Source organism: Cucurbita pepo, chromosome 16 (genome assembly GCF_057944985.1).
Source record: "Cucurbita pepo subsp. pepo isolate OVF chromosome 16, ASM5794498v1, whole genome shotgun sequence".
Classification (NCBI taxonomy): domain Eukaryota; kingdom Viridiplantae; phylum Streptophyta; class Magnoliopsida; order Cucurbitales; family Cucurbitaceae; genus Cucurbita; species Cucurbita pepo.
Window position 1 is genome coordinate 563668 of NC_141813.1, and position 27382 is coordinate 591049.

The 27382-nt window shown below is 35.8% G+C and overlaps 3 protein-coding genes across 4 annotated transcripts; 2 read left to right on the top strand and 1 right to left on the bottom strand.

Annotated features, from left to right (window-relative positions):
* Positions 1-883: 883 nt before the first annotated feature.
* LOC111777702 (patatin-like protein 1) lies at positions 884-4856 on the bottom strand. Its single transcript, XM_087118357.1, has 3 exons — positions 4569-4856; positions 4284-4448; positions 884-1345 (listed from the first exon to the last, which is right to left on the bottom strand). Exons 1-3 carry the CDS (start codon positions 4653-4655, stop codon positions 1121-1123), a joined length of 477 nt encoding a protein of 158 aa, XP_086974483.1. The 5' UTR covers positions 4656-4856; the 3' UTR covers positions 884-1120.
* Positions 4857-11412: 6556 nt separating this feature from the next.
* LOC111777675 (patatin-like protein 3) lies at positions 11413-15620 on the top strand. Its single transcript, XM_023657382.2, has 6 exons — positions 11413-11592; positions 12399-12580; positions 12661-12847; positions 12923-13084; positions 14175-14483; positions 15317-15620. The coding sequence occupies exons 1-6, from the start codon at positions 11479-11481 to the stop codon at positions 15539-15541; spliced, it is 1179 nt and encodes a 392-aa protein (XP_023513150.2). The 5' UTR covers positions 11413-11478; the 3' UTR covers positions 15542-15620.
* A 3791-nt stretch (positions 15621-19411) lies between these two features.
* Positions 19412-24836, top strand: EMB3111 (Tetratricopeptide repeat (TPR)-like superfamily protein). 2 transcript variants are annotated; one of them, XM_087118738.1, is made up of 4 exons: positions 19412-20645; positions 20733-21816; positions 23215-23341; positions 24428-24836. In XM_087118738.1, the coding sequence occupies exons 1-2, from the start codon at positions 19874-19876 to the stop codon at positions 21737-21739; spliced, it is 1779 nt and encodes a 592-aa protein (XP_086974864.1). In that variant the 5' UTR covers positions 19412-19873; the 3' UTR covers positions 21740-21816; positions 23215-23341; positions 24428-24836. The 2 variants fall into 2 exon arrangements, with proteins under 2 accessions (XP_086974864.1, XP_086974865.1); XM_087118739.1 differs by having other exon boundaries at positions 24439-24836.
* Positions 24837-27382: the final 2546 nt, after the last annotated feature.

The following is a 27382-nucleotide window of genomic DNA, read 5'->3' on the forward strand; positions in this document are numbered from 1 at the left end:
ATTTTAATTTGTTTTCACCCATTTTCTTATTTTGACTCAATTGATGACTTATTTGAGAAATTTGGTGACATTTGAAGTTCCTGAAACTGGAAAACTGAACTCTTAAACACGTTGCATATGGTTATTTTAGTTTCTCTTTAAAAAATGCTTGTGGGAATCGACTTTGACTGATATGTTAAGTTAGGATTGAGTTCTTAAGATAGAATATGGTATTTATGGCCTCAAACCATGATTTATAAAAAAAAAAATTTGTTCGTTTAAATATTCCAATAAAATGAATGACCTTTCAGAATGTTTTTACGGAACTATGTTAGCTAGATTTGATTCTACTAAGCATGAAATTAAATTCTTTTAATGTTTATTTTCATGCATGAAATTATGAACGTTGAAAAGTATAAAAAACATAAATTCAAATCTTTGATTGAGATTAGAACTATTTATGCATGAACGGTCCGTTGTGTTTATATGCTTGATCTTACCTAAAAAAAATTGAACTAGTTTCTTATGATTCGAGTTATAAACTATATCATTATATTTATCTCGGACTATTCCAATTAGAACTAAAATGTGATGGAGTAAGTTAATAGTTAGAATGCCTTAAATGAGATCTAAGCTAGATACCCACCATGTATGGGAATCCAAGCTTAGCCTAGACTTTATTACGCATGGATTAGAACGGTGATCAGTATCACAAGAGTCAAGGTCACTTCCTTGTTATTGACAATGTCGTGTGGGGACTATTAGGGGTAGCTAATAGTGAACATATATTGAGAGTGGAGGTCTACACGTGTACCTAGGATGACCTAGATTGGTAACGCCTGGATAGTGCTTCATGTGTGTGGAAACAAACAATGTTCTCCCAACAAGGTTCTTGGGTCGAAAACTTGTCCAATAAATGGATGAAGAACCACATGGGTACCTAATAGTTGGCATGCATGAGGATCGCTCCCTCGTAGAATTTGACGTTATTGCCTCATTCAAGGTTCGCCAACTAATCTTTTATAAATGAAAATTCGATAACGACTGACTTTTTTCCATAATGTCTCTAGCACATCATTCAGATTGGAACCAAAACGAAATTGCACCTCACAAAATAGAATAACAAGTCTCAGCTAGCTAGCTAGCCACTTAGTCTTAACTTTCGTTCTTGATGGAGCAATTTGGCAAACTTGGTGAGAGCTTCCTCATTGCTACCTTCTCCATCAACAGTCTCATATCTTCCTGTTTCTAAATTAACCCTTGACACGGGTTTCTTTATTAACTCCTCCCCAATCTTCACAAGCTTTATTAAATTTTGTGGAGTCGCTATATCCACCGATGCGGTATCGCCGGTTAACGAGTCATCCTGTTTAAAAAACAATGCTCTCTTTTCTTAGAATAAGAAATCCATCATCAAACCGTTTTTGTTTAAAGTTTTTACATCCATCGTGTTAAATCACTAATCAACTCAAAAATTTAAGGCATTTTATAATAGAGTTACCTGAATACGAAGATAGTTTTGATGAAGATTTGGAGATCGAAAAAGGGTGGAAACGTGGTAATCAAATTTTAAAGTCTAAATTGTAGAAATTAAATTGAAACTTATCAAAATAGACATTTACCAAGGATGAATGAGAATTTCTTCCTAAAATTTTACCGTATGAGCTCGTATAATTAATGGGTTTGACTCTACGGAGCTAGTGATATCTTTTAACAGATTAACATCTAAGTTGTTTAAGTGTTATTTTCTTTTCACTAAGTTTGGTTGGTTGAATCACTTCTTACTCACTAACATTAGTGTCACTTGGATTTTCAGGTGCATAAACAATTGACCAAATGTATACCGTTTACTCTCCTGTCTTCTGTTGTAGAATTTTGTCAATATTGTTTGAGTACGGTAAAAGTTTCTTCTCATCAGGACCATCACGAAAATGCTTCATAAAAAAACTACACCTCTCGAAGTGTAGCATCTTTCCGTTCGGATCACAACACTCTCCCCCTTGTCTTTGATTGTCATATCCAACAATTTATGTTTGATTGCTTTCTTATCAAACCTGATACATAGCAAACGCAGTCAAATACTGAGAAGTAGCTAATTGAAGGTTTCGTGTCTCATAATGCTTCACTCCGAGATGACACCTAACTTTGACTAGAGAAGCTTGTTGATCACATGGGCAACAGTTCACATAACTTCAGTTCAAAGTTTTCATGGAACATTTTTTACGTGTAGCATGCTTCGATAAACCTCTATAAGATGTTGACTTTTTCTCTCTGCTATACCATTTTTTTTTTGACGTGTTGGCACATGTAAATTGATAACATATCGTGCACTTGTGTAGATATCAATCAAAATCCTTTGACATATATTTTCCACCATTGTCTAAAATCCTGAAATTTTGAGAATGTGTCAGACTTTTTTGCCATGAAAAAATCCGCACATATCTTGAATAGTTGTCAATGAACGTTACCATATCAGATTTATTATCAGACACAATCATTATATTGTCTGTTTGATCAATCGGCAACTGTGAATTGTTGGTTGTACATACCACACGACTTCCTTTGTACTATTTCTTGTCTTACAGTTTTCTTTGTTCGCAGTCATGTAGTTTGAGCATCCTGAATCAAGATCGAGCCATTTTCATAACCGATATGTTCTCCCATCATTGCCATTAACACTAAAGCATATGTTATTTTGTATCTCATTCATTATCTATCTCCTTTTTCGAGGTTGTCATATTGTTTCGATGTACCCTTTTTTGGACAAAAAATTCTTGGACATATGACCCTTCTTTTTTTTTTTTTTATCTGTTATACCAGATACCTTCAAATCTCTTGTCTTGTAAACTCTTGTTGTCATTTTTCTAACCTTTTAAGGTTGTACAGTTCGTTGGAGAATTCCTCTATTTTTGTATTTAGTTTTGGTGGGTGACTTATTGTTGCTCCGACTCTTATTTGTGTAGAGTGCTTCTTCTTCACTTTTCAACGTGATGCCTCCTATTTGTTTAGCCATGACTTTTTTGCTCGCTAGAAAACTTTGAAACTCTACCAGTAATGGTTGAACGGGTCATTCTTGTACAACCATAACAAACCTTCTATATTCTTCTTTGAGAAAAGTGTCATGAACATTTCTCATGCTTCTTTCGGTGTCTTATCATCCTAAATGTAATCCAACATCTCTTCTTCGGCGGTGGTTTTCAAGGCAAATATTGCTTGGTTTATTTTAATTCTTCATTTGCACAAGGCACCATTAGCCTCTTTCTCTGGCAGCATAATTTTACTTTTGCTAATGGCCTCCCAAAGGCGGTTAGATAAAACCTTTGTCCTTAGTTAGATTCACACGTTTACATTTAATTCTCCGTTTCCGTTTGAACATTTGACAAACGGATTAGCGAATTCTTAGACGACAATTTTCTACGAACGGGCACAGATTCAGTTGGCCACTCTTAACGGATAGGTTATATTTAAATAGGAAATGTATTTATTAAAGGCAGTCAAAATTTCATCATTCTCTCTCTTCTTATTTTAGGCATTGTATTTTCCTTCTAACAACCTGTTGTTGACAATTTTCTCTCACCGAAAATAAAGGATTTCACGGCCGATTATTAGAAATCCAACAAAGGCCTTGTCCTTCTAATTCATTCAATGTCTTGAAGATCACCGGTTGTATTGGTAGTATTTCAGTACTACCAAACAAACTAGTTTTCAACACATAACTTGCAAAGTCAAGGACTACTCATGACAGGAAGAAACTCACTCATTAACAACTCAAGAAATCGTTTCTAATATGAAAGATCAGGTAGAGCGCAACTTATAGAGCATACTAAGAGTTTTAAGAGATTACACAACTTATCACAACCTTGCTCTGACGTTGAACACAAATCTTTGGTGGGAAATATTCACAATCTTTCTTAAGACCAATCAATAAAAGATACCCAACATTACCGAAAAAAAAAACTATAGGAGAGATATATATCGTAGAGACTAAACCGTGTAGACCACACATGAGCGATCTTCAAGATTTATTCCTAAAATATCTCAAAATGTAAATAGTTATCCTAAAATATTTAGGTATCTTAAAATATCTATATACTTAAATCTTTTTAATTGAATTATATAGTTATTATGACCTTATTGAGATACAGCTATGATCTTTCGATAAAAATTACACTAATCAGTTAAGTTTTATCGTGCTATTTAATGAAATTGAAAGTTAGGGTAAAAAAAAGTTACTACTCAAAAGAAGTTTAAGGGTAAATTTGTGTTTCAATAAAGAACAAGCGGTACTAACGAAAGTAACTCACAGGATTATTAATGGCAATGGCACCATCAATGAGGTCGTAAGTACGAGTGGTGTTTGCTACATCGTCCTTGGTCTCAAAGAAATGGACTGGCAAGAATATGGGCGCTGCCGAAGTGGCCAAGCACACATCCGCCAGCCTCGGATTCTTCAATGCATTTACTTTTGCCTGCGTAATATTCACACCCGACCAATAACTTTTTAAGTGCTTAAAAATAAAAATGTTCGTTCTAATAAATTTATAATTTAAGAAAAAATAAAAAATAAAACCAGACATGATTTTGATTACATCATGGGTGTTGAAGATGACCGGTTGGAGAATCTTGATGTCGAAAGCCGGAATGACAACATTGGTCAACGTCTCTCTAATCGACATGAGATCTCACAATCTACCCCTTCGGAGCCAACGTCCTCTTTGGCACACCGTCCAATGTCTAGCTCTGATACCATTTGTAACAGTTCAAGTCCACTGCTAGCAGATATTGTGAGTTCCCCACATAGATTGGAGAGGGGAACAAAGTATTTCTTACAAAAGTGTGGATACGTGTCCCTATTAAATGCGTTTTAAATCTGTGAGGCTGACGATAATACGTAATGGGTCAAAGTGGATAATTTCTGCTAGCGATGGGCTTGGATAGTTACATATATAGAAAAAAAAAAGTTAGAACGTAAAGTTTTGTCAAACACCTGAAGTTTGGATTCGAGAAAGGCGAGAACAGTTCCGGGGATGATGCCTTTGATGCCACCGCCATCGATGCTGAGTATTGTTATGAGCTCCCTCCTTGCAAAATTTGCATTCATCATGTTGTTTTTTATGGAATATTGGAAGGCTTGTGTGGAGACAGTAGCAGCGTTATGGGTTACAAGGGAGAGTGTTCAAATTTTAAGGTATTGGAAGGTTATGAGAGGTTGGAAGTAAGTGATATTTAATGTGCCAAAGACTAAGGACAATGAAATTTTCTATAACTTTAAAAGAAGTACGATAGGCACTAGTGGGTAATTAATACGAGTCCTTACGAAATTCATCCATGCATGCTAGACTTCGAGGATTAGTTCTTCATTACTCATGAGAGTCAATCTTAAGACGGTTTCCATCAATTTCCAAGTGGAATCCAATTAGTAAACACGTTGTGACTCATAAGTAATACAGTATAGATCCGAGGGATCCTTTAGTATGCTCATAGGGTCATAAAGGTTACTTGTCATATTAAAGCAAAATGCCTTGAGTTACTCGTGGACATAGGTCATGTAAGATATTAAGCCTCGTTTCATTATCCATAATCAATAGTTTCAGTTAGTAGACTTCTATTTGGGGATGGTTAGGGGGCTTATTAGCTCACCGCTATTCATGAACTCATCCCAAGGGAGCAAGGGTTGACATGATACTACCAATTGTGGGGTCACCCCATACAAGTGCAATGACGATGTGGGGATTAATAGTCGAGCCAGTAGTTCATATTAGTGAACCTATTACAGTGATGATGGTCTAGAGTCGTTTGTAGTAATTTATCAGGAGTTGGATTAGCTAAGGTCCTGCCTTAGCATAGCATCTCATGTGGGAATGATGAAGTGATCTCCAACTACTTGTTCGTCATGAACTTGGCCAAGGGTAAGGGTTCGCAAGAGTTAGTAACTTGACAAGTATGAGAATCTATCCCTCACGTCGTCAATTATCTCTTTTAGCTTACCAATGTCGAGTGATATTTTCCATAATATCCTAGTAGCTTAGTCGTTGGAAACAATTAAATGTTGCGCCTCACAAATATGTGACGCTTGAATGTATGACACAAGTAATAACAATTCAGTGTCTGGCTAACCAATTTACCTAAAGATTCTATAGAGAACCCAAAGGGATATAGACATACACCGAGTGAGCCGAGCACGAGATATCAGGAGACGACATAGAAATTCTTAGAAAAAGACGGGAAAATTACAAGGCAAATGTCCCTGGTAATCTCATTTCACCCTTTCTACTGCTCCTTCTGACAAACTTTGATGACAACGTTAAAGATCTGAGCTGGAGACAACAAGACAGCATCACCTAGGTTTTTGCAAGAATAATACTCCAGCTCACCCTCAAAACTTCTGATTAAATGGCAGCTGGAAGATGACTTAGAGTCAACCAAAGTCGCTTCTATCTACTTTCACCTTTACAATTACTCGCTTAGCTCTTCAAATCTTGATCTATCGATCACTTGTTGCTTCATTCTATACAATATCGAGTCATTGGTATGCAAATTGGACACCCTCACGCTAACAAAGGACCACTTTGGAACGAAATAAATAACTGGAAAGATTGATACTCATATAAATTCATGATGTGTCAAGAACTAGATTTGAATCAGTGAGACGAGGATTTTTATTCCTCTGCTTTATCAACTAAGCTATCCCGACCATTTTTGACACACTATCCTTGTTTTAATAGATGACTTTTCATCTTAGATATAGTACAAATAGAATTCAATTCTCTTTTCATTTATCTAGTTATTTCCTTCTTTCATATTAGATTTCTTCATTTCATCAAGTACCCGTTACTTTGTTGATAGGCCCACTTAAGTTAGGGGACATTGTCTTTAAGTTCTTACCAACCTCGGGTGAAGAATCGACAAGTGACTAGCTTCAACTGGGTGGAATAAGAATCATTGATTCCTTTTGCCATCAGAGATGTGAATATCTTGTTTCCTAAAGTCCCTCGAGTACCTTGTTTTCATAGATGCACTTCTGGCGAGGCTACCTGACTAGCCATGACTATCTGCATGAATGTCTATAACGTTTATAACATTAGTGTTGCTACCTTGGGCTATACTTGCCCTACTAGTTGTGCCCCTGGTGAGTCCACCAGACCTACTAGTTATTCTCGAGAGAGATTTTCTATATCTCTATTACGTCAGGGCAACCTTGTTTTAAAGCATAAAACAAAAGTATTTTCTTCGCTTTAATAAAACCACTAAAATATAATCCTTCTAAGGATATGTTTGGTTGTGATTAAGCGTCTTTGGTCATGAGAACTCTTAGGGTTTACATTATACACGAGTCTACAAAACAACTCTAATAACCCTATATCTAAAATATGTATGGATTGTACCATAGACATGATTCATGGCTAGAGATGTAACTCGTAACTAAAACGGTTATCAATCCATCACAAATTTATAGATGAACAATTATCTCAATAACTTATACTTCCATTATATTAGCATATAAATAACATCTGTAATAGCTCAAATCTACCGATAGTAGATATTGTCTGCTTTAGCTCGTTATGTACTGTCGTCAGTCTTATGGTTTTAAAACGCGCCTACAAAAAAAATATTTCCACAAGCTTATGAGACATATTACAATGTCGTTGTTAGCTGTGTATGGATGTCTTGCTTTTACCTTAAACTAAAATAGAAGTAGCACAAGACTTAGTATTTTAAATAAATATTCAGTAAGTGACCTCACTAATGGGTCAGTTAATGCAATTAATGATCTTGGGACCTATTATTAAAAACTATCATAGAAGTGGCCTCTAGTCGGTACAAAATTGGATGTGTAGTACTTTTCTACGTACACCCACACGTGTGAGCATGGGTCCCAATCGGTTCGCACCTACTGGACCCATTATAATCGAGCTAGTTGTCCGTAGCGACGTCCGAAGGTCTACCGACCGCTGAGTGTCATGCGAGGCATGACCATCATCATCATCATCATAAATGGGGAAGTATCCCTGTGAATGTTTGATTAATCCACCACACCTAAATGGTGTGAAAGTTATCTTATTTATAATCAAATAAATTACAAGGATATGGAAATAGTAATAAATGGAAATAACAATAAATGGAAAGATACCTATGGTAATAAGGCAAATATTAGATATTTGCCTTATAATAAAATATCAAATATAATGTATATGGTAAACTATAATTTATTACTAAATATCCTTAACACCCCACCGCAAGCTGAACGTCGGATTTGAACGAACGTGAAGCTTGAATCTGAAAAATTCAAAGAGGTTGAGAAACACTTTTCGTGAAGATGTCAACAACCTGGTTCAGATGAGGCGTAAAGAAACACTTTCTTGGCCATCGAGAATTGCAGAGGGATCGCCGCTCAGCGGCGATGCTGCCTTGGCTTCGACGAGAATATGTCTAACCCATAAACAGGGATTGTCGCTTAGGGACGATGCTACCTTGGCTCTGGTGAGAATATGTCTAACCCCAAGAAGTAGAAGGGGAAACCTAGAGCAAGGGACAAAGACAATGTTGAAGCCGGAAGAGTCGCCACATTGGGCGAAGGAGCCAATTTTGGCAAAAAGGGCAGCCGAAAGAGTCGCCACATTGGGGCGAAGGAGCCAATTTTGGCGAGAAGGGCGGCAGCAACTTGGTTGGCGAAGATGCCAGTGCGGCGCCTAGATTCCAAAGGTGAATCTCTGCAAAAGGTCGATAGGCTTATCGAGATTCTGTATATTTCCGAAGAGAAATGCTGATGAAGATCCTAAGATTAGGGTTTCTGTGAAGGATGAAGGATAAAGGGAAAATTGAGAAGAATATGAAAGAGACTATGTTTGGAAAAGGTGAGGTTGTATGTACAGAGTATGGTGAAGGATGATTTGGAGGTCAATAGGGTGGAGCCGAAGAGTAATTAATCGGCTCCGCCTGCGGTAGCCATGAAGACTGCTCCTGCGGCGTCAAAGCCAGCAGGGGTGGTGGAGAAGAACAGTAGAAGATTTCAAAAGCCATTGAAAAGAAAGAATCGGGGTTGTTAAACCGAAAGGGCTCTGATACCATGTGAATGTTTGATTAATCCACCACACCTAAATGGTGTGAAAGTTATCTTATTTATAATCAAATAAATTACAAGGATATGGAAATAGTAATAAATGGAAATAACAATAAATGGAAAGATACCTATGGTAATAAGGCAAATATTAGATATTTGCCTTATAATAAAATATCAAATATAATGTATATGGTAAACTATAATTTATTACTAAATATCCTTAACAATCCCGATGTATATGAACACACAAAATGCATGAGGTCCCTATAGTTTTCATTTTTAAATTATCTTTATGACACAACTCTATACATCGTTCACGTTCACACATTACTCTAAGTAACATGCACACATTGGCTTTCATACATTCATCATCATTAACATTAACTAGGGTTGTGTCTTTGAAAACTTGTCGTCCTAATGTATCGTGACATTTAATACATGCACATCATCTTAATTTGTAACATCATCATACATCTCGTATAATCTTTTATTATTATGCATCATCATCATCATGTCAACATCATGTACATCATCATATAACACCATCACATTATTATTTAACGTCATCAAGTCATCATATAACATCATCAAGTCATCATATAACATCATCACATCATCATATAACATCATCACATCATCATCTAACGTCATCACATCATCATTATAACATCATCACATCATCATCTAACATCATCACGTAATCATATAACGTCATCATATCATCATATAACATTATCACATCATAATATAACATTATCACATCATTACATGCCATAAAGTATAAATGATACGTGCAAGAGTCATTGGGCACGCATTGTCATACATAAGACAAGTCTTCCGACTGAGCCGATAGTAAGATCACTTGATTGGCTTAGGTCGAACCTACTACGACTAGTTGATGCTAGCTTAACATTGCTCTTTAAAATTGAATTCTGCCTAAAGAGTCCAACCGTTATAAGTTAAAACTCTACGATGAGAATTGACTCATCTAGTTTTGTATAAAATAATTTAAACTAGTTAAAAGGTAGCTCTACTAACTATCAAATGAGCCAAAATGCTCGCCTTGAGCCATTAAAAAGTGTACTTGCACATCAGTGTGGTGCTTACTCGGACACTATAATGCTTAAATTAGAGACAACAAAAAGTGAGAGTTATATAAACGTATTTATATGAAGATTTGACCAAAGGCACTTCACATTTTCTTTACAGATTAGGTCAAGAAAAGAACTGAACTCGACTCAACATGAGTTCTCTAGGCGGGGGATATGCATTACTTAACAAGATTCATCAACGTGGACCTCATGTCGAGGTTAAGGCGAGGACTAGCCCAAGAGGCTCGATTCCTTTTCTCCACATGATCTAGTTGCCTCTTATCCAAGTTCAAAGTAATAGTTCTTATCCCTTAGTCCATCTCGTTTTCGCCACACTTCTATCTTCAATTCAATAAAACAAAATTATAATATATAACTTAATATTCACACGACGTTGTTTCAATTTAAATACGAATAAAATTCCCCTTAGTTACTCACGAAATAAAAAAATAATTTCTAGAAGATTTAAAAAATTAAATAATAAGATGTTGAAATCAATATCTCTATTGTTATAATTTTATGATTTATTTATTTATTTATTTACAATTTTTAAGGAATAAAATAAAACAAAACTAGCAAAACCTTACGTGTCATACACGTATTTATTTAAATGAAGAAGAAAAAAAACACGTGGGAAATTTTCTGGAGTGACAAAAATGGAGGGCCCCACCTTACCAATAATTTTATGTATTATCATTTTCCATTTCTTTATTTTTTTTGTGGGTCATTGTCATTTAATTTTCCGTGCACTTATTAAAATTATTCATCTCTCTCAACATATTTACCCCACCATATTTACCCCACGTTTAAAAATATATATCACCGTCCTAGATTTCCAAATCTCACCTAATACGGGAGAGCTAGATTGGATCGGGTTCAGTAAAAACGGGGTAAAATGCTTCTCTAAAATGGGTAAAATGAGTCAACTCGAGCCAAGCATAGTCGAGAAAACCAACTAGGATTTTGCTATTGCAGCCAATGTTTGTTTGTGCACGTCTGAACCAACTCAACAAACGAGGAAAAGATGTCTTTTGGGGTATTTGATAATGATTTGAGCGGTACGAAAGAAACTCTAACGTTTATCCCGACTATATTATTTAAGAAATGAAATATTATCCGCTATTTATTTGGTTTTTTTCATTATTTTTCTTCTCGAAAAAATCAATAGTTATTTAAATTGGAAGGATTAGGATCACGTGAAACATTAAATAAACGAAGGGTTGAAAAGTACTAAAATTATTAGCCTTCATTTCTTGTTCTTATAAAGACCCATGTGGAGATAGATATCTAAACCATAATCCCAAAGATATCACCTTTCTCTCTCTCTTTGAATCCATAACATACGCCATGGGTGCTGATTTTCGAAAGGGGAAGAAAATAACCATTTTGAGTATCGATGGAGGTGGCATTCGAGGCATCATTCCCGGAACCATTCTAGCTTTCCTCGAGTCTAAGCTTCAGGTAATGACGATGTTGAGGATATTAACCATAATGTATCATATTTGACACTCAATTATAGGCTAATATCTTGTATTACTAAGGATAATTAATCTTCCATTACGACGGTGTACATATGTATCATATTTGACCCTTGATTATAGGTTAATATCGTGTATCCATTATTGCCATTGATCGTAGGCTAATATCGTGTATCCATTTGTTACTCTTTCTGTAATATCGTCCTTTGTTGTGTCGTTTTAAAAATGTTTTCAAATACATAAGTTCATGACTGTGTTTTAAGATAAATGTTATGTTTTATGAAAGTTTAAATAGAGTAATTCCGCCTTTAATGTTCATGATATGTATACAGTAACGACCTTAAATTAAGTAGAAAATTTAGATTCGTTACACTTTCCATTTTATTTGTAATTTATTTGATTCGATAAATTATTACAAACATAGAAAACTTTCACCACCATTTAAATGTGTTAGTTTAAGCAAATACTCTCAAACGATACCACCATTTCATAACTTAGCCAAAAAAAAGTGAAAATATGAAGAAAAAAAAAATTGGTTCTTTTGTTAAAAATTGGATGACCCCGATGCCCGAACTGCAGATTAATTCGACGTAATTGTTGGTACGAGCATAAGTAGCTTGCAGATTACGGTTTACCATATGTATCATATTTGACCTGTGATCATAGGCTAATATCGTGTATCCATTTTTTGCTCTTTCCATTTCATTTGTAGTCTATTTGATTTAGTAAATGATTACAAACAGAGAACTTTCACTACGGTTTAAGTGTAAAAATTGGTTCTTTTGTTAGGAATTGGATGGCCCAGATGCGAGAATTGCAGATTACTTCGACGTAATTGCGGGTACGAGCACCGGTGGCTTGGTTACGTCGATGCTTACGGCTCCCGACAAGAACAATCGTCCATTGTATGCAGCCAAAGATCTTACCAGCTTCTACACAGAACATGCACCAAAAATCTTCCCCCAGAGAAAGTAGGCTTCATTTCTCTTGTAATTTGGTCAATTTCAAAGCTTTTTCTTCACTAAATTCAGTGTTTTTGTAATGAACGCAGCCATTTCTTGAGCTCAGCAGTGAATTTGTTTGGGAAAGTGATGGGCCCAAAGTACGACGGCAAGTACTTGAGACGATTGATAAAGGATTTGCTTGGAGACATAAGGCTTAAGCAAACATTGACACAAATCATAATTCCTGCTTTCGATATCAAGCTTCTTCAGCCTGTGATTTTCACTACCATTGACGTATGAAACTTTATTTGATATGATGAAATTTGTTCATGTTTTTTGAAGAGTAAGTGATGAAATTGGGATTTTCAGGCTAAATGGGATGAGCTGAAGAACCCCAAACTGGCAGATGTTTGTATTAGTACCTCTGCAGCTCCTACTTTCCTACCAGGGCATGCATTTGAAACTATGGATTCGAACGGAAATGTTCGTAAATTTGATATGGTTGATGGGGGCGTCGCAGCCAATAATCCAGTAAGTTTTCTGTTCGGATTCAATTGGATTACACATTGTTTATACTTAACGAGATTGTTCGTGTTAGACGAGATTGTTCAATATCATACCATTGTGAAGAGTCGTGTTCGTCTAACATGGTATCAGAGTCATGCCCTAAACTTAGTCGTGCCAATAGATTGGTAAATCCTCAAATATCGAACAAGCCTCCTCGAAGGCAGTAAAAAATGATTAAGACTCGAAAGGAGTCGAGCCTCGATTAAGGGGAGGCGCACTTTGTTCGCGAGGAGGTGTTGGATGATGGAAATCCCACCTCGGCTAATTTAGGGAATGATCATGGGTTTATAAGTGAGGAATACTAACTCCATTGGTATGAGACCTTTTTTGGGAGCCCAAAGCAAAGCCACGAGAGCTTATACTCAAAGTGGACAATATCATACCATTGTGGAGAGTCGTGTTCGTCTAATAGTTCGATTCTAAATTTTTTAAACTCAATCATAAATTTTTTTCGAAAATCAACTAAATTCGTAAAAGTTTTCACTTATTTGAGTTGAGTTGGTCGAGTTGTTTTAAGTAATGAATTTTTTAACATTAACAATAAATCTGAACTCGTTTAGTACCATGAACCAACCAAATTTATAATTTTTTTTTATTTATTTGAACCTAGTCAACTCAAATAAGTTCATAAACCAACTAAAATCGTTGTTTTTTGAGTTGGGTTGCTCGAATTTTTCAAGTCAATGAATTTTTTTTAATTAACAATAAATTTGAGATGGTTCGGTTCAACTCAATTTAGTCTTAAGGAAACCTATGAACCAACCAAATTCATAAATTTTTTCATTTATTTGAACGTCTCAAATAAGTTCATAAACCAACCCAAATGGTACTATTTTGAGATGGGTTGATCAGGTTTTTTAAAATTAACAATAAATTTGAGTTGGTTCGGTTCAATCCAATTTAGTCTTAGAAAAACTTATGAACCAATCAAATTGATTTATTTGAACTTAGTCAATTCAAATAAGTTCATAACTAACCCAAATTATATTATTTAAGTTGAGTTGATCGAGTTTTTGAGACGTTAGCTGATCGAGTGATTTGAATTGATGTTCAGACGTTAGCTGCAATTACTCATGTGACAAAAGAGATGAGCATATTGAGACAAAGAAGTGAACTTATGAAGATAAAACCCATGGAAGCAAAAAGGATGTTGATTCTTTCATTGGGTACTGGCGTTCCTAAAAACGATGAGAAGTACAGCGCCGCCGTATCTTCTAAATGGGGTATGCTTGGCTGGATCTACAACGGCGGATCAACTCCCATTATCGACATCTTCAGTGATGCAAGCTGTGATATGGTCGACTATCATATTTCCAGCATTTTTCAGTGCGAGCAACATCACAGGAATTATCTTCGTATTCAGGTACACCAAATTAGATAGCTATTATGTGTTAAAAATCACGCACCTCCACAATAGTACGTATTTTTTATCCTCCTCTCGAACAAAGTACACTATAGAGCCACCTCTAAGCCTATGTCGCCCTCGAACAGTCTCCCCTTAATCGAGTCTCGATTCCTTTCTCTGGAGCCCTCGAATAAAGTACACCATTTGTTCGACACTTGAGTCACTTTTGTTCGACTTTGAGGTTTGTATTGACATGGCTAAGTTAAGGGCATGAATCGGATACAGAACCACGACTCTCCACATGGTATGTATTCTTTACTTATAAACCCATGATCAATTCCTTAATTAGCCAATGTGAGACTCTCTCTCAACAATCCTTAACAATCCTCCACTCATAAGTACACCATAGAGTCTCCCTTGAGACTTATGTAGCTCTTAAATAGCTTACCCCTTTATCGAGACTCGACTCGACTCCTTTCTTTGGAGCTCTCGAACAAAGTACCCTATTTGTTCAACACTTGAGTCACTTTTGGCTCACCTTCGAGATTCACAACTTTTTTGTTCGACATTTGAGGTTTTTACTGACATGGCTAAGTTAAGAGCATGACTTTGATACCACGTTAGGAACCACGACGCTTCCCAATAGTATGATATTGTCCATTTAAAGCTCTCGTAGTTTACTTTTGATTTTTCCAAAAGGCCTCGTTCTAATAGAGGTGTATTCTTTACTTGTAAACTCATAATCATCCTTTTAATTAGTTAACGTGTGACTCCCTCTCAACAGTTCTCAACATTTAACCTTAGCTTTAACGTTTATAACGCCTCTAAAAATGAATCTAAACCGTGAACAGGACGACACGCTGACCAGCGATGTATCGTCGGTGGATATTGCAACTAGAGAGAATTTACTGAAGCTGATTGAGGTGGGAGAGAGGTTGCTGAAGAAGCCATTGTCGAGGGTAAATTTGGAATCTGGAAAGTTTGAGCCTCTTGATGGGGAAGGCACCAATGAAGAAGCTCTTGCTGAATTTGCTAAGATGCTGTCGGAAGAGAGAAAATTACGATTGAGCCCTTGAGTTCTTCATCATTCCATGTTTTAGTACAATAAATTTAAGGGTATCCAAGGTTATCCAATTATCTCTAATTTGTAATATTATTAAAATTAAAAGAGATTTTATTGTTGAATTATTATTTCATTTTCGTACTATTTTAATTTTAATTTCTTTTTTTATTAAGAAAGATAATAAAAAATAAGAGAGAGATCGATGACATAGGAAGTAGAGATATATATGGTCGAGGTGAAATGAGATTTGGAGATATTTTTTATATTTAATTTTAATCATTGAAAATATATTAGAATTTATTTACAAAAATTACGAGGTACACGGGTTTGGTTGAGCTGAATTGGAAAAATCTTTTGAAGCAACAAAAAATTTGGAGCGGGTTAGGTTGAAAAATTCTTTTGGAGTAACTACAAATTTTGAATTGGTCAGGTTGGTAACCCGATCAACCTAAATAGAGTTCACAACCCAACCCAACCCAACCTAACCCTCTATTCTTGAGTTGGGTCAGGTCGGGTTGTTGGGTTGTTTTTCAATATATATAATTATTTTAAAAAATATACTTATATAAAATATATGTTACGTTAATAACTAAAATCTCATAAAGTTCAAATATCAAAAATTGGTTACAAACGTTAAATGTGAGATCTCACGTCGGTTGGGGAGGAGAACGGACACCCTTTGTAAAGGCGTGGAAACCTTTCCCTAGCAAACGAGTTTTAAAAACCTTGAGAGGAAACCTGAAAGGGAAAGTCCAAAGAGGACAATATCTACTGGCAGTGGGCCTCAGCCGTTATAAATGGTATCAAAGCCAGACACTGGGCGGTGTGCCAGCGAGGAGGCTGCTCCCTGAAGAGTGGTAGACACGAGGCGGTGTGCCAGTAAGGATGCTGGCCCCAAAAGGGGGTGGATTTGGTGGGGATTCCACATCGATTGGAGAAAGGAACGAGTGCCAGCAAGGACATTATGCCCTGAAGAAGGGTGGATTATGAGATCCCACATCGGTTGGGGAGGAGAACGAAACACCCTTTGTAAGAGTGTAAAAACCTCTCATAGCATACGCGTTTTAAAAACCTTGAGGGGAAGCCCGAAAAAAGACAATATCTGCTAGCGGTAGACCTGAGCTGTTACATTAATCCAACGTTCAGCGTCGATTATGGCGTTCTTTCTTTCCATTTTATTTCTTATATTAATTATAAAATAATGGAAATATTAATTATTTTATTTAAAACTGAGAAGAACTATAAGATAATGTATTTTAATTCTATCATCTTGTTTTCATTCAATTATTTTATCTGTCCAAGATGAGAGAGAGTGATATTGATATATCAATGCATTATGAGATTTAGAAAAGGCATGTATATAATATATGGTTTTGATTTTTTAAACATATTAGTTGCTATTACAAAAATGCCCTCAAAATTATTAATATATATATAATAACAATTATTATTACTATTATATAGGTTCGTTCGGAAGTGTAACGACCCTAGATTTCTGCTACCTAAAGTAGCTACCGTCATCTTAACCTAAGTGGAATTTAACTCTTAAAACATATCTTAAAAATCATAATTTCAACATAAACATAGCATCATCATTAAAAACACTCTTATGGTCTTACGTGTTCGAAAACATAATTAAAAACGATAACAATAAATAATTCAAAATATGAAATGCATAACAACTTAATCTAACCTAAGTTTAGGAATTTAAATATGTTACTAGCCTATACACGTATCATGGTCTCTGATTGCGATGCTATTTTCGTACAGGGGCGCCTTGCTTTTACCTGAAAATGATTTAGCACACGACCGACGTATTTCGGAGAATACTCAGTAAATGACCCCACTATAGGGGCGGTAGAAATGCAAACAAGTCATGCTCTAAGGACCTATTATTAAAACATCCTAGGGGTGGTCTCCCGTCCAGACTAAATTGGATGTGTGGTACTTTCCTATACACAATCCACACGTGTGAGTGTGAATCCCTAGACAGTTCACACCTCCTTTGGACCCATCATAGTCGAGCTAGCTGTCTGTAGCAACGTTTGGAGGTCAGTAGACCCCTGAGTGTCATGCGCAACATGATGATGATCATCATCGTAGCGTACGCGTCCATACTCATCATCATAAAAGGGGAAGTATCCCGATGTATATGTACTCACATAAATGCATGAGATCCCTATGGTTTCTCGTCTTTATAAACATCTTTATGACACAACTCTTATTTCATCCTTATATTACTATCCTCATAATGCAATATGTCATTCATAACATGTTTCTCATCTTAATATGGAATATACGTCGTATTAAGGAAATAACATCATCTTACATCGTCATATTGACGTGCATCGTCGTCATTATGCACTGTCATCATAAACACAACATAATCATCGTAAAACATCATCAAACGTCATCATATAGCTCATACGCGTCATCATACATCATACATCATAATTCATCATCAAGGCATCATAAGCATAAAACATAAATGACACGTGTCAGTACCACTAGGCACGTGTCATCATACATCAAACAATTGTCTAGCCTATCCTATAGTAAGGCCACTTACTTGTTTGGTCTTGGCCAGCATTTCTCTAAATTTGAGTTTTGTTAAGCTTTCGTTCCTCAAAGCGGCTCCAAATGTCGCTGGAGATCATTTAATATTAGGTCATTCATTGCATTTCGTTAGTATTTCACAGTTCTAATATAACTTCAACTTAAAATTGTGAAATAGAGTATCGTACTGACCTTAATTAGGGTCAAAATCGGCTTCGAAAAAGTAAAAAACGTAAGGATCGGTGTCCAAATTGTTAAACCGAGTCGATTGAGCCATTTTTCATCATCAATGACTTATAACTAGTAGGTTCTCAAAGCACGACCCCAACGTTAGTTCCAATCCATAGTTCTCATCGAATCGTTATGAACACTATTCTTAGATTCTCTAATAGAGGTTAGTTGGCTAGATCGAGGGTTGTAGTCTTCTTTATGATGTTTACGTCATGGGACCTAGGATCATGATTAGAAAGTGGTTGCATACCCCTAATCATACCCACAAGGTGCTCATCAAGTCCTTGTAGAGTTCATGCATTTTTCGGGTTCAAAACCTAGTTCCATCAACTCATAAAGGTACTACTACGAACCCTTGTTGGAGCGGGTTCACTAAAAAGAAATTAACCTTGTTGAAGTTTCAAGGTGCTACATATTTGGCTCGGTCGTTACTTTACTCATCGGTTCGTGTCCTTAATGAGCTCCAAATTTCTTCGAACTCCAAACTGGTCCCTTTCACATGCATTTTCTTCCCCTTTTTCATTTCTCTAGTTTCAGACCTCGTTAGTTTTTGCTCCCTTCAATAATCTTGTAGTTTTCTTCCAGTTGAGTTTAATGGTTCAAGAACAATTACGTTTTATCAAGAATCGAGGTAGATAGCGTTTGAACTAAAAAAAATGCACTTTGAGCGTTTTTAATTGAATTTCTTTCCGAAAACGCTATACCCGAACTTCATTAAACAAACATGACATCTAGCTGTCTGAGTTACACAATGATTCTATATCCTTAAAAATAGTGAAATACTCCATAATCAACTAAATTGTTACACTAATTTCTTATTGCTCAATAACAAGCTTAAATTTATTTATTATTGTTAAAATTAATTTTTTTATTACATCAATTTATTTGCTTACATTTATTTAATTAATTATAATTTTTTATCAATAAAAGTTGTAAAAAAAAAAAAAAAAAAAAAAAACCATATTACATTAAAAATGTAATTTTGATTTAATTAAAATCATTTAACAATTACTAATTTTATTTTAATATTTCATATGTAATTATTTAATTTGAAATCTTGTAGAAAAGATTGGGCAGTGGGTTCGGCATTTGGGCCGCGAGACTGATCCATTTTCGCCCATGCGATCGATTTCTCTTATCAATGGTTCGTCCTCCCGAGTACTGTGATGATCAATTTCTGTAGTTCTTCTTTCATCTAGAGCTCTACTCGGCCAGTTCAAATTCGTCTGAAGTTCCTATGGGCCACCTCTCAAGTCTCGATACCTATCGCCGAAATCGACACAAATTTCCATGTTGGCCGCCATTATCACTACCCTAATTCAAGCCAGGTGTTTTTTTTTTTTTGTTTTTTTTTTTGAATTGGTTGTGAATTCGGGTGTTATAATGAACGTCACTTTGCTTGATTCTGGCGCGATTGTGGAGAGCTGAATTAGATTAGTGAGGATGAAAAAATGGGAGATATGAATTGAGAGATAGAACGGGCTCTTTTCGATCGATTTGGAGAATTTTCTGACTGCGGCCATTGTTTTCTTTTATGTTTATATAAAAAGCTTATTTTATGGTCCATTTCATGCGTTGTTCGAATCATTTCTCTTTTCTTATGAGTAACTATGTGGTTACCTCTGCCATTTGTAAAAGAGTTTATCAGAATATTTCCTCTAAATGTTTGCATTCCTCTCACCAATATAAACAAGAAAAACCCTTCTCACGATTCCGTAGAAAGTTGAGGAAGGGAACTCAGGGAGTTAAGAAGGAAGAATTAGATCCAACGCCTTACACTAGAGATACAGTGAGGAACATATACAATATTCTGAGAAATTGTTCATGGGGTTCTGCTCAAGGACACATCGAGACGCTCCCTATAAGATGGGACTCTTATCTCATCAACCAGGTTCTGAAAACGCACCCTCCATTGGAGAAGGCATGGTTGTTCTTCAATTGGGCCTCTAGGCTGCAAAACTTCAGGCATGACCACTATACTTACACAACGATGCTGGATATTTTTGGGGAAGCTGGGAGGATTTCATCCATGAATTATGTATTTCAACAGATGAAGGAGAAGGGGATAAAGATAGATGCAGTTACATATACTTCATTAATGCACTGGCGTTCGAATTCGGGAGATGTTGATGGAGCTATAAGGGTTTGGGAGGAAATGAAAGCCAATGGATGCTATCCGACGGTAGTTTCTTATACTGCTTATATAAAGATTTTGTTGGACAATGGCCGAGTTAGGAAGGCTACTGATGCATACAAGGAGATGCTTCAATCTGGGCTATCTCCAAATTGCTGTACTTACACAGTCTTAATGGAATACCTTATTGGCGAGGGTGAGTTTCTCTACTCTTGCAAATTAGTGAGCTGCATCAGTTTCTATTAATTGTCTTTAACAGTTGTTTTTTTCATTGTCCTTTCAGATAAAGGCAAAGAAGCCCTTGATATTTTTCACAAAATGCAAGATGCTGGAGCATATCCTGATAAAGCGGCTTGCAATATATTGATTCAGAAATGCTGTAAATCAGGGGAGATGCTAGTAATGACACAAATCCTTGAGTACATGAAAGAAAAACGCCTTGTGCTTCGGTACCCTGTGTTTGTTGAAGCACATGAAATTTTAAAAAGTTGTTCTGTAAGTATTACTCTACTCAGCCAAGTTAATCCTCATATAGAAATTGAATCAGTCAGGAAGGGTGAGGTTGTGGATGTTAGTACAAGTTGTAATGTTATTCTTCCCAGTGTAGATTATCAGCTTGTGGCAAATCTGTTGAAGGAGGAGAAACTTATTGCTGTTGACCACATACTGATTGGGATGAAAGATAAGAACATACAGTTGGATTCTTCTATTATTTTATCCATTATTGAGGTGAATTGCAAACGTAATCGACCTAATGGTGCTCTGCTGGCTTTCGACTACTGTTTAAAAAATGGTGTTAAAGTTGAGAGAAATCTGTATCTTGGCTTGATCGGGCTTCTCATACGATCAAGTATATACTCAAAGCTGTTGGAAGTTGTTCAGGAAATGTATACGAAAGGGCATTGCCTTGGACTCTATCATGCCACACTTATACTTTATAGGCTTGGCAAAGCTGGAAAACCTCAATATGCAAGGAAAGTTTTTAATATGTTGCCTGAAGAATTGAAGTGCACTGCAACTTACACTGCTTTGGTTGCTGCTTATTTCTCTGCTGGAAGTTTTGGTAAAGGGCTTAAAATTTACGAAACGATGCGAAAGAAAGGATTTACACCATCATTAGGCACATATAATGTGCTGTTAAGTGGTCTTGTGAAGAGCGATAGAGTTGCTGAATTAGATATTTATAGAAGGGAGAAGAAGATTTTCGAGATCAGTCATCATTCTCATCACGGTACGATATTGGAGGAAGAAAGGATTTGTGACCTTCTTTTTGGGGAATTGGTATCTTGAGGCCCACAATGATCTTCCTGCATTGGTTCCTGGTCGTGGCTGCTTAGTTACTCATGTTTACGACCTTTGCTTTTCAGGTGCGTATGGCATGTTTATTATCTTGAAGTTTAAAGATGGTTTTAATAGTTCAACTTTTACCTCTTTTATTTTTATTTTTAAAATTTAGGTTTCTATACTCATTAACTACTTGAGGCAAGATACACTTTTGGTCCCTAAAGTTTACTGTTGGGTCCCTAAAGTTTCTAAAATTATAAATTAATCCATGAGGTTTGAAAAATTCTTCTTGTCAGTCTCTAAGCTCAAAGGGCTTAAAATTTACGACCATCTAGATATGGGTATAGCACAAGTTGCTATGAGAGGAAATTCACGCTCCCCATCCATCTACAGGCGGTAGCGTATCTTTGGTGAACGCAATTCTTTCAAACCTTCCTCTTTATTTCTCATCCATTTTCAAGTACCCTGGGAAATTTGTTAAGAGATTGGAAAAGATTACCATAAATATCTTATGGAAAGGCCACAAGGATGCCATTGGCCTAAATAATATCATCTAGGAAGCACGGACATGGTCATTCAGACACTTTGTAAAGCGTGTGCTTCCTTGAATATTGTTAATTAGATTTTGATTTCTCTAAACCATATCTAATGATAACTCAGAAGTTGATGGAGTCATGGTGATTTATGACTGAGGAGAATGCTTTATGGAGGAAAGTAATAGCCCGCAAGTACGATTGTCTAAAGTAGAATGGGTGCCCCAACTGAAAAGGTCTCGAAGATTTGTTCGTCTTTGGTTCCATTTCAAAAGTCTCGCAATAAGGCCAACCAGGCTGTTCCTTTAGAAGGCAGTCGATAGGTTCAATAGGTGCATTACTGGTAATTGCTAAGGTGCTTTTGAAGTATTAATCACCAATTCTCTTCTTCCCAAGGCTCGTTAAGATAAGATGTATGACCATACCTGGAGTGGTTAAGGTAGACCAAAAAGCTAGAGGTTTAACATTGTCTTCATACAATCAATGACTAACCCGTTTATTTCACTAACAAGTGTCCGTTACTTGTCCGTTTGTCTGACATAAACATGCTAGCCAAATTAAAGTGTCCATACTTCTTAGATCCATCGGCGCTCTGGGGTAGCTCATCTCCGAATATACAAGTTCCTAACACACTCAAATGAAATGTAGACATTTTGTTAAAAATTTAATTTTGTTACGTTAGATTCAATTATATTCAATCCAATTAAAGATACTTTTATGTTTGATTGAAAGCTCTAGTTTTCATTTGGTTTTTTAAACAATGATAGTGTTTGATTGACTTCACATTCATTTTTGTACATTCCTCATTCAATCATTATGAACGTCATTATTTCTCATGTTTAAGTTAATAATTACAGTCATTATAAGTTTATTCTTTTGGTTGCTAATATATTATCCTTATTGTATTCTGTGCATTACTTTGTTATGGACTTCACTCGATCTCAACAGCACAATGGAGGCGTAGAATCAGAATAGAGTCATGAAGACTATGATGAAAAGAAGGGAGCAAAAATGATGGAATCATCGTTATATGAGAAGAAAAAGGAACTGATGGAGAAGATGATATATATTTAAGGTAAGTATTCAATTACATTTATATAAATTAGCTGAAATACTGTCCTCAACATAACTTGGAAGTACTGCTGCCTTGTTGGATACCAATAAGATAGTCAACATCACGCTAATCAATAGTTGATTTATCGTCATCAATCAACAAGAAATAAAAGCTAACCATTATTGGTTTTAATGACGAAAAAAGGAAAAAACAGAAAGAAAGAAAAGGACTGCCTGTTGTTGTTTCCTAATATGTTGAAGCTATGTAAAGAAAGGTTTTCTGGACACATGTTAGGCTTAAAGATCAGAAGCTTTCCTGCCTAACTAATGCTTCATTTAATTAGAAGAACATACAAAAGAACTAAACCTAACATAATTAGGTTATTTAATTGTGGAGAGGGAACAAAGTATTCTTTATAAGGTTGTGGGAACTTTTTCCTAGTAGATGCGTTTTAAAACTGTGAGGCTGGCAGTGATACGTAACGGGCCAAAGCAGACAATATTTACTCACAGGGGGCTTGGGCTTGGGCTGTATCAAATAGTATCAGAGCTAGACACTAGGTGGTGTGCCAGCGAGGACACTGGCCCCAAGGGGGTGGATTGTGAGATCCCACATCGGTTGGAGAGGAGAACAAAGTATTATTTATAAGGTTGTGAAAACTTTTCCCTAGTAGATGCGTTATAAAACCGTGAAGCTGACGGTGATACGTAACGGGCCAAAGCGGATAATATCTTCTAAGCTTGAGAAAGGTAGTTTGTTTTGAAGTAGAAAAGTTTTCACTAATTATGAGTTTAAATTGTGACGAATACCCAACTTTGGAGAAAAACAATGGAAAGGCAAAAAAAAAAAAGTGTTCGAGAAGATATTGCTTGTTAACAAATTTGTTACTTTGAAACCTTTTTAAATGCTTAAACCAAGGCACATTAAAGTAGGCATAGACACAGCAATGATAGATATAAAGAAGTATTAAAAAACTTGTCTTGTGGCACTATACAGTCATATGATTTGATGTTACTTTAGGATTATGAAATAATTTTGAAACGGTGACACTCAATATTATTTAGAACACAGGACAAGAAATACTGAATGGCAACATTTTTACTGAAGAATCTTTGCAGGGACAATGGTTAGAAAAAATGTAATGACTTTTTTAGGTGAGCAAGCCTTTGTCTTGGGATCATAGGGATGTCAACACAACGAGGTGAAGATGCCCTATTGTCATTGATCGCTTGCAAGGACGAGGGATGACGATGCGAGCGCAGTATGAAATTGCATTCTCCATTTACATCCATGTCAAAAGAACATCGAGAGACTTTCTGATGAAATTATGTATGCATAATTCATTGATTTAGTATGTTGTAGAAGAATGAAGGTTTGTTTGCGTCATAACTATCATTGATTATTTATAGGGATCTCATACATATTTGTCTGTCACATGGATCGAGATACTTCTCCATTATAACGAGTACAAACATGCAAATTACGACTTTTGATTTATAACATTTATGTTCTGTCATTATGTTATGTGGGCCATTTCTCTTTGTGGTGATCGACAAGAGCCCCTTAACGAGTGCTAGCCTGACGAGCTAGGCCCAACAGTGTGTAAGTTTGATTGGTGGGTCTATGCTCGCAGCATGGACCATGTGTAGAGAAGTACTGCACATCCAACTTTGGTCGAACTCAAAAGATGCTTAAGGCCATACTATAATATCCTAAAAAAGGATAGGTCCCATCATGTTGTATATATTTGAATTCCCCGTCTGCAATAGTGGGCTTACTTATTCACTGTTATTGATTATTTCTTCAAATATTTAAGTCATGTGTTACTCTTACATTTCAAGTAAATATAAGACACCGGATGATTGTGGTATCACGGTGAAGGTTATGAAACCAATGTTAGAGTTGCATTTTGTCTACTTTATAGCATTATGGTAAATTCGGATATTGTTTTATTTTTCTTATGTTGTTACAAATGTTACGTTATATTTTTTTTCGTTTTATATGTTTTTGTGTTGTTCTAAAGATTTTACTTCAAACGTTAGGTCATGGCATCATTTATGAACTATTTTAAATGAATGTTTCTGCCTTTAATAGTTATGTTATCCAATTAAATTTAGAGTTTTAGTTCGATGAAATTGAAAGTTTATGATCCAAATTCATATAATCCCGATTTTTTTCCGGAATAAAGAGCATTTAAAAGCTCTCATCTTATCCACCCATCTCTTATCAACAAGAAATTTTGCAATAGTTAATGAAATCAAAGATATATTCCTTTTGAGTTCTTGAAATGACTGGAAACGAATCTCTTAAGCATTGCATTTCAATTAATATCTCACTCGATCGGGTCCTCACAGCCCCATCTTTATTGCCTATCAATTTGTTGCACAAAGCTTCTTATTCATATTCTCAATCTCTAAATCTTAGATTTTCATGTCCATAAATATTGCCACACTTTAACGTGTAAGCATTCTCTACTTTGAAATTAAGACCGCACGATAACAAAGTATCTCGACCAATCATTTCATGTAAATTAAAGTTGTGTTCATAGATATAATCATTTCATGCAAGTCGATCATTCATAAGTTGTTTGTAATTTCAAAAGATAAGTCCTCACCGACAGAATTTTATAACTCACTTTAGATTAAATCGAGTTACATGTAATCATCCAATCAAATATTAACTTTTTCAATTAACGGGTTATAAAGAAAGATTAAATATTTTATAGTTTAGTCTTATACAAACTCATTGGATAAGATATCTTCATCCACATAAACCATTTTCATAAACATTTGTCTACTCGATATTTTTTATCGACATTTTTAAAGAATTTAGAATCAAATGGCTTTCTCGAAGCTGAAATAAGGGACAGATCAATGGAGAATTATGCTTAGAAATTTAACTGGCTGACTAGATTCGCTCTTGAGTTTGTGCTTATAGAGAAGATTAGAACCAATCGATTCATAGCCGATTTGAAGGATAAGATCTAGGGTTGGTGGCCCATGCCCCCAAATCAATGGACAATTATGCTGACTGACCTGATTCGCTCTTGAGTTTGTGCTTACCGAGAAGATTAGAACCAATCAATTCATAGCAGATCTGAAGGATGAGATCTAGGGTTGGTGGCCCCTCCCCCGATTATGCTACAACCCTGTGACTTTCTATTTTGATGGACATGCATCGTCTAAAGGGCAAGCCATCAGTGATTGATCACTCTGTCTCGAGCTCTACCGGTCAAAAAAGGAAAATAGACAAACAAGCGTACAAACTTTCACTTCATCGAATTTAAGTTCAACAATAATGAAAGTAGTTTATTCGGCTAGATTGATATCAAATATTAATACAAATATCACCCAATTTTTATTTGATGGGCATGAATATGAAGATTTTGAATCAAGTTCTTATAAAACTTGTAATAGGAATACAAGTTGGGCACTTATGAATTATGAGGATGGGAATACAAATAATAGAGATGAGAACATTTTGTTGACGTTAAAGGTAGGAAATCTATAAGAATATATACTATTCCACCTATTAATTAAAATCATTGAAGGACACACAAAATCAAAGCAAAAGAAAGAGAATGAAGAACTAGGCACAATTTCATTCATTTTTCAAACAACAAAAAGCATACAAAAAGGATAAGGAATTAATGCTTTTTAGATTAATTTTATCTAATCCACTTCGAATATCAGTCGTTTTAGATTAATTTTTAAAACGTGTCTGCTATGGAGAGATTTCCACACCCTTGTAAACAAGCTTTCGTTCTCCTCTCCAACCGATGTGTGATCTGGTCTGTTTAATCTCTAAAAATTTTAAAAGCTTAACAAGTCTAGTACCAGTGTGAACGATGTCACTAGAGTCTCGCCTTCTATCTCCTCTAGTACGCCCTTAGCATTAGTAACACCCTACTAAACTGTAGGAACCAAGCTAGGTCTAAGTCGAGAACTTATGATAAGATAAGGAATCACTACAAGGGGAGTAAGATTCGGATTACCTTGTTGATCGAATATCTCAAGGCAAGAACACTTGATTGAGATTCGAATCACTCCACAAGCAAGAACG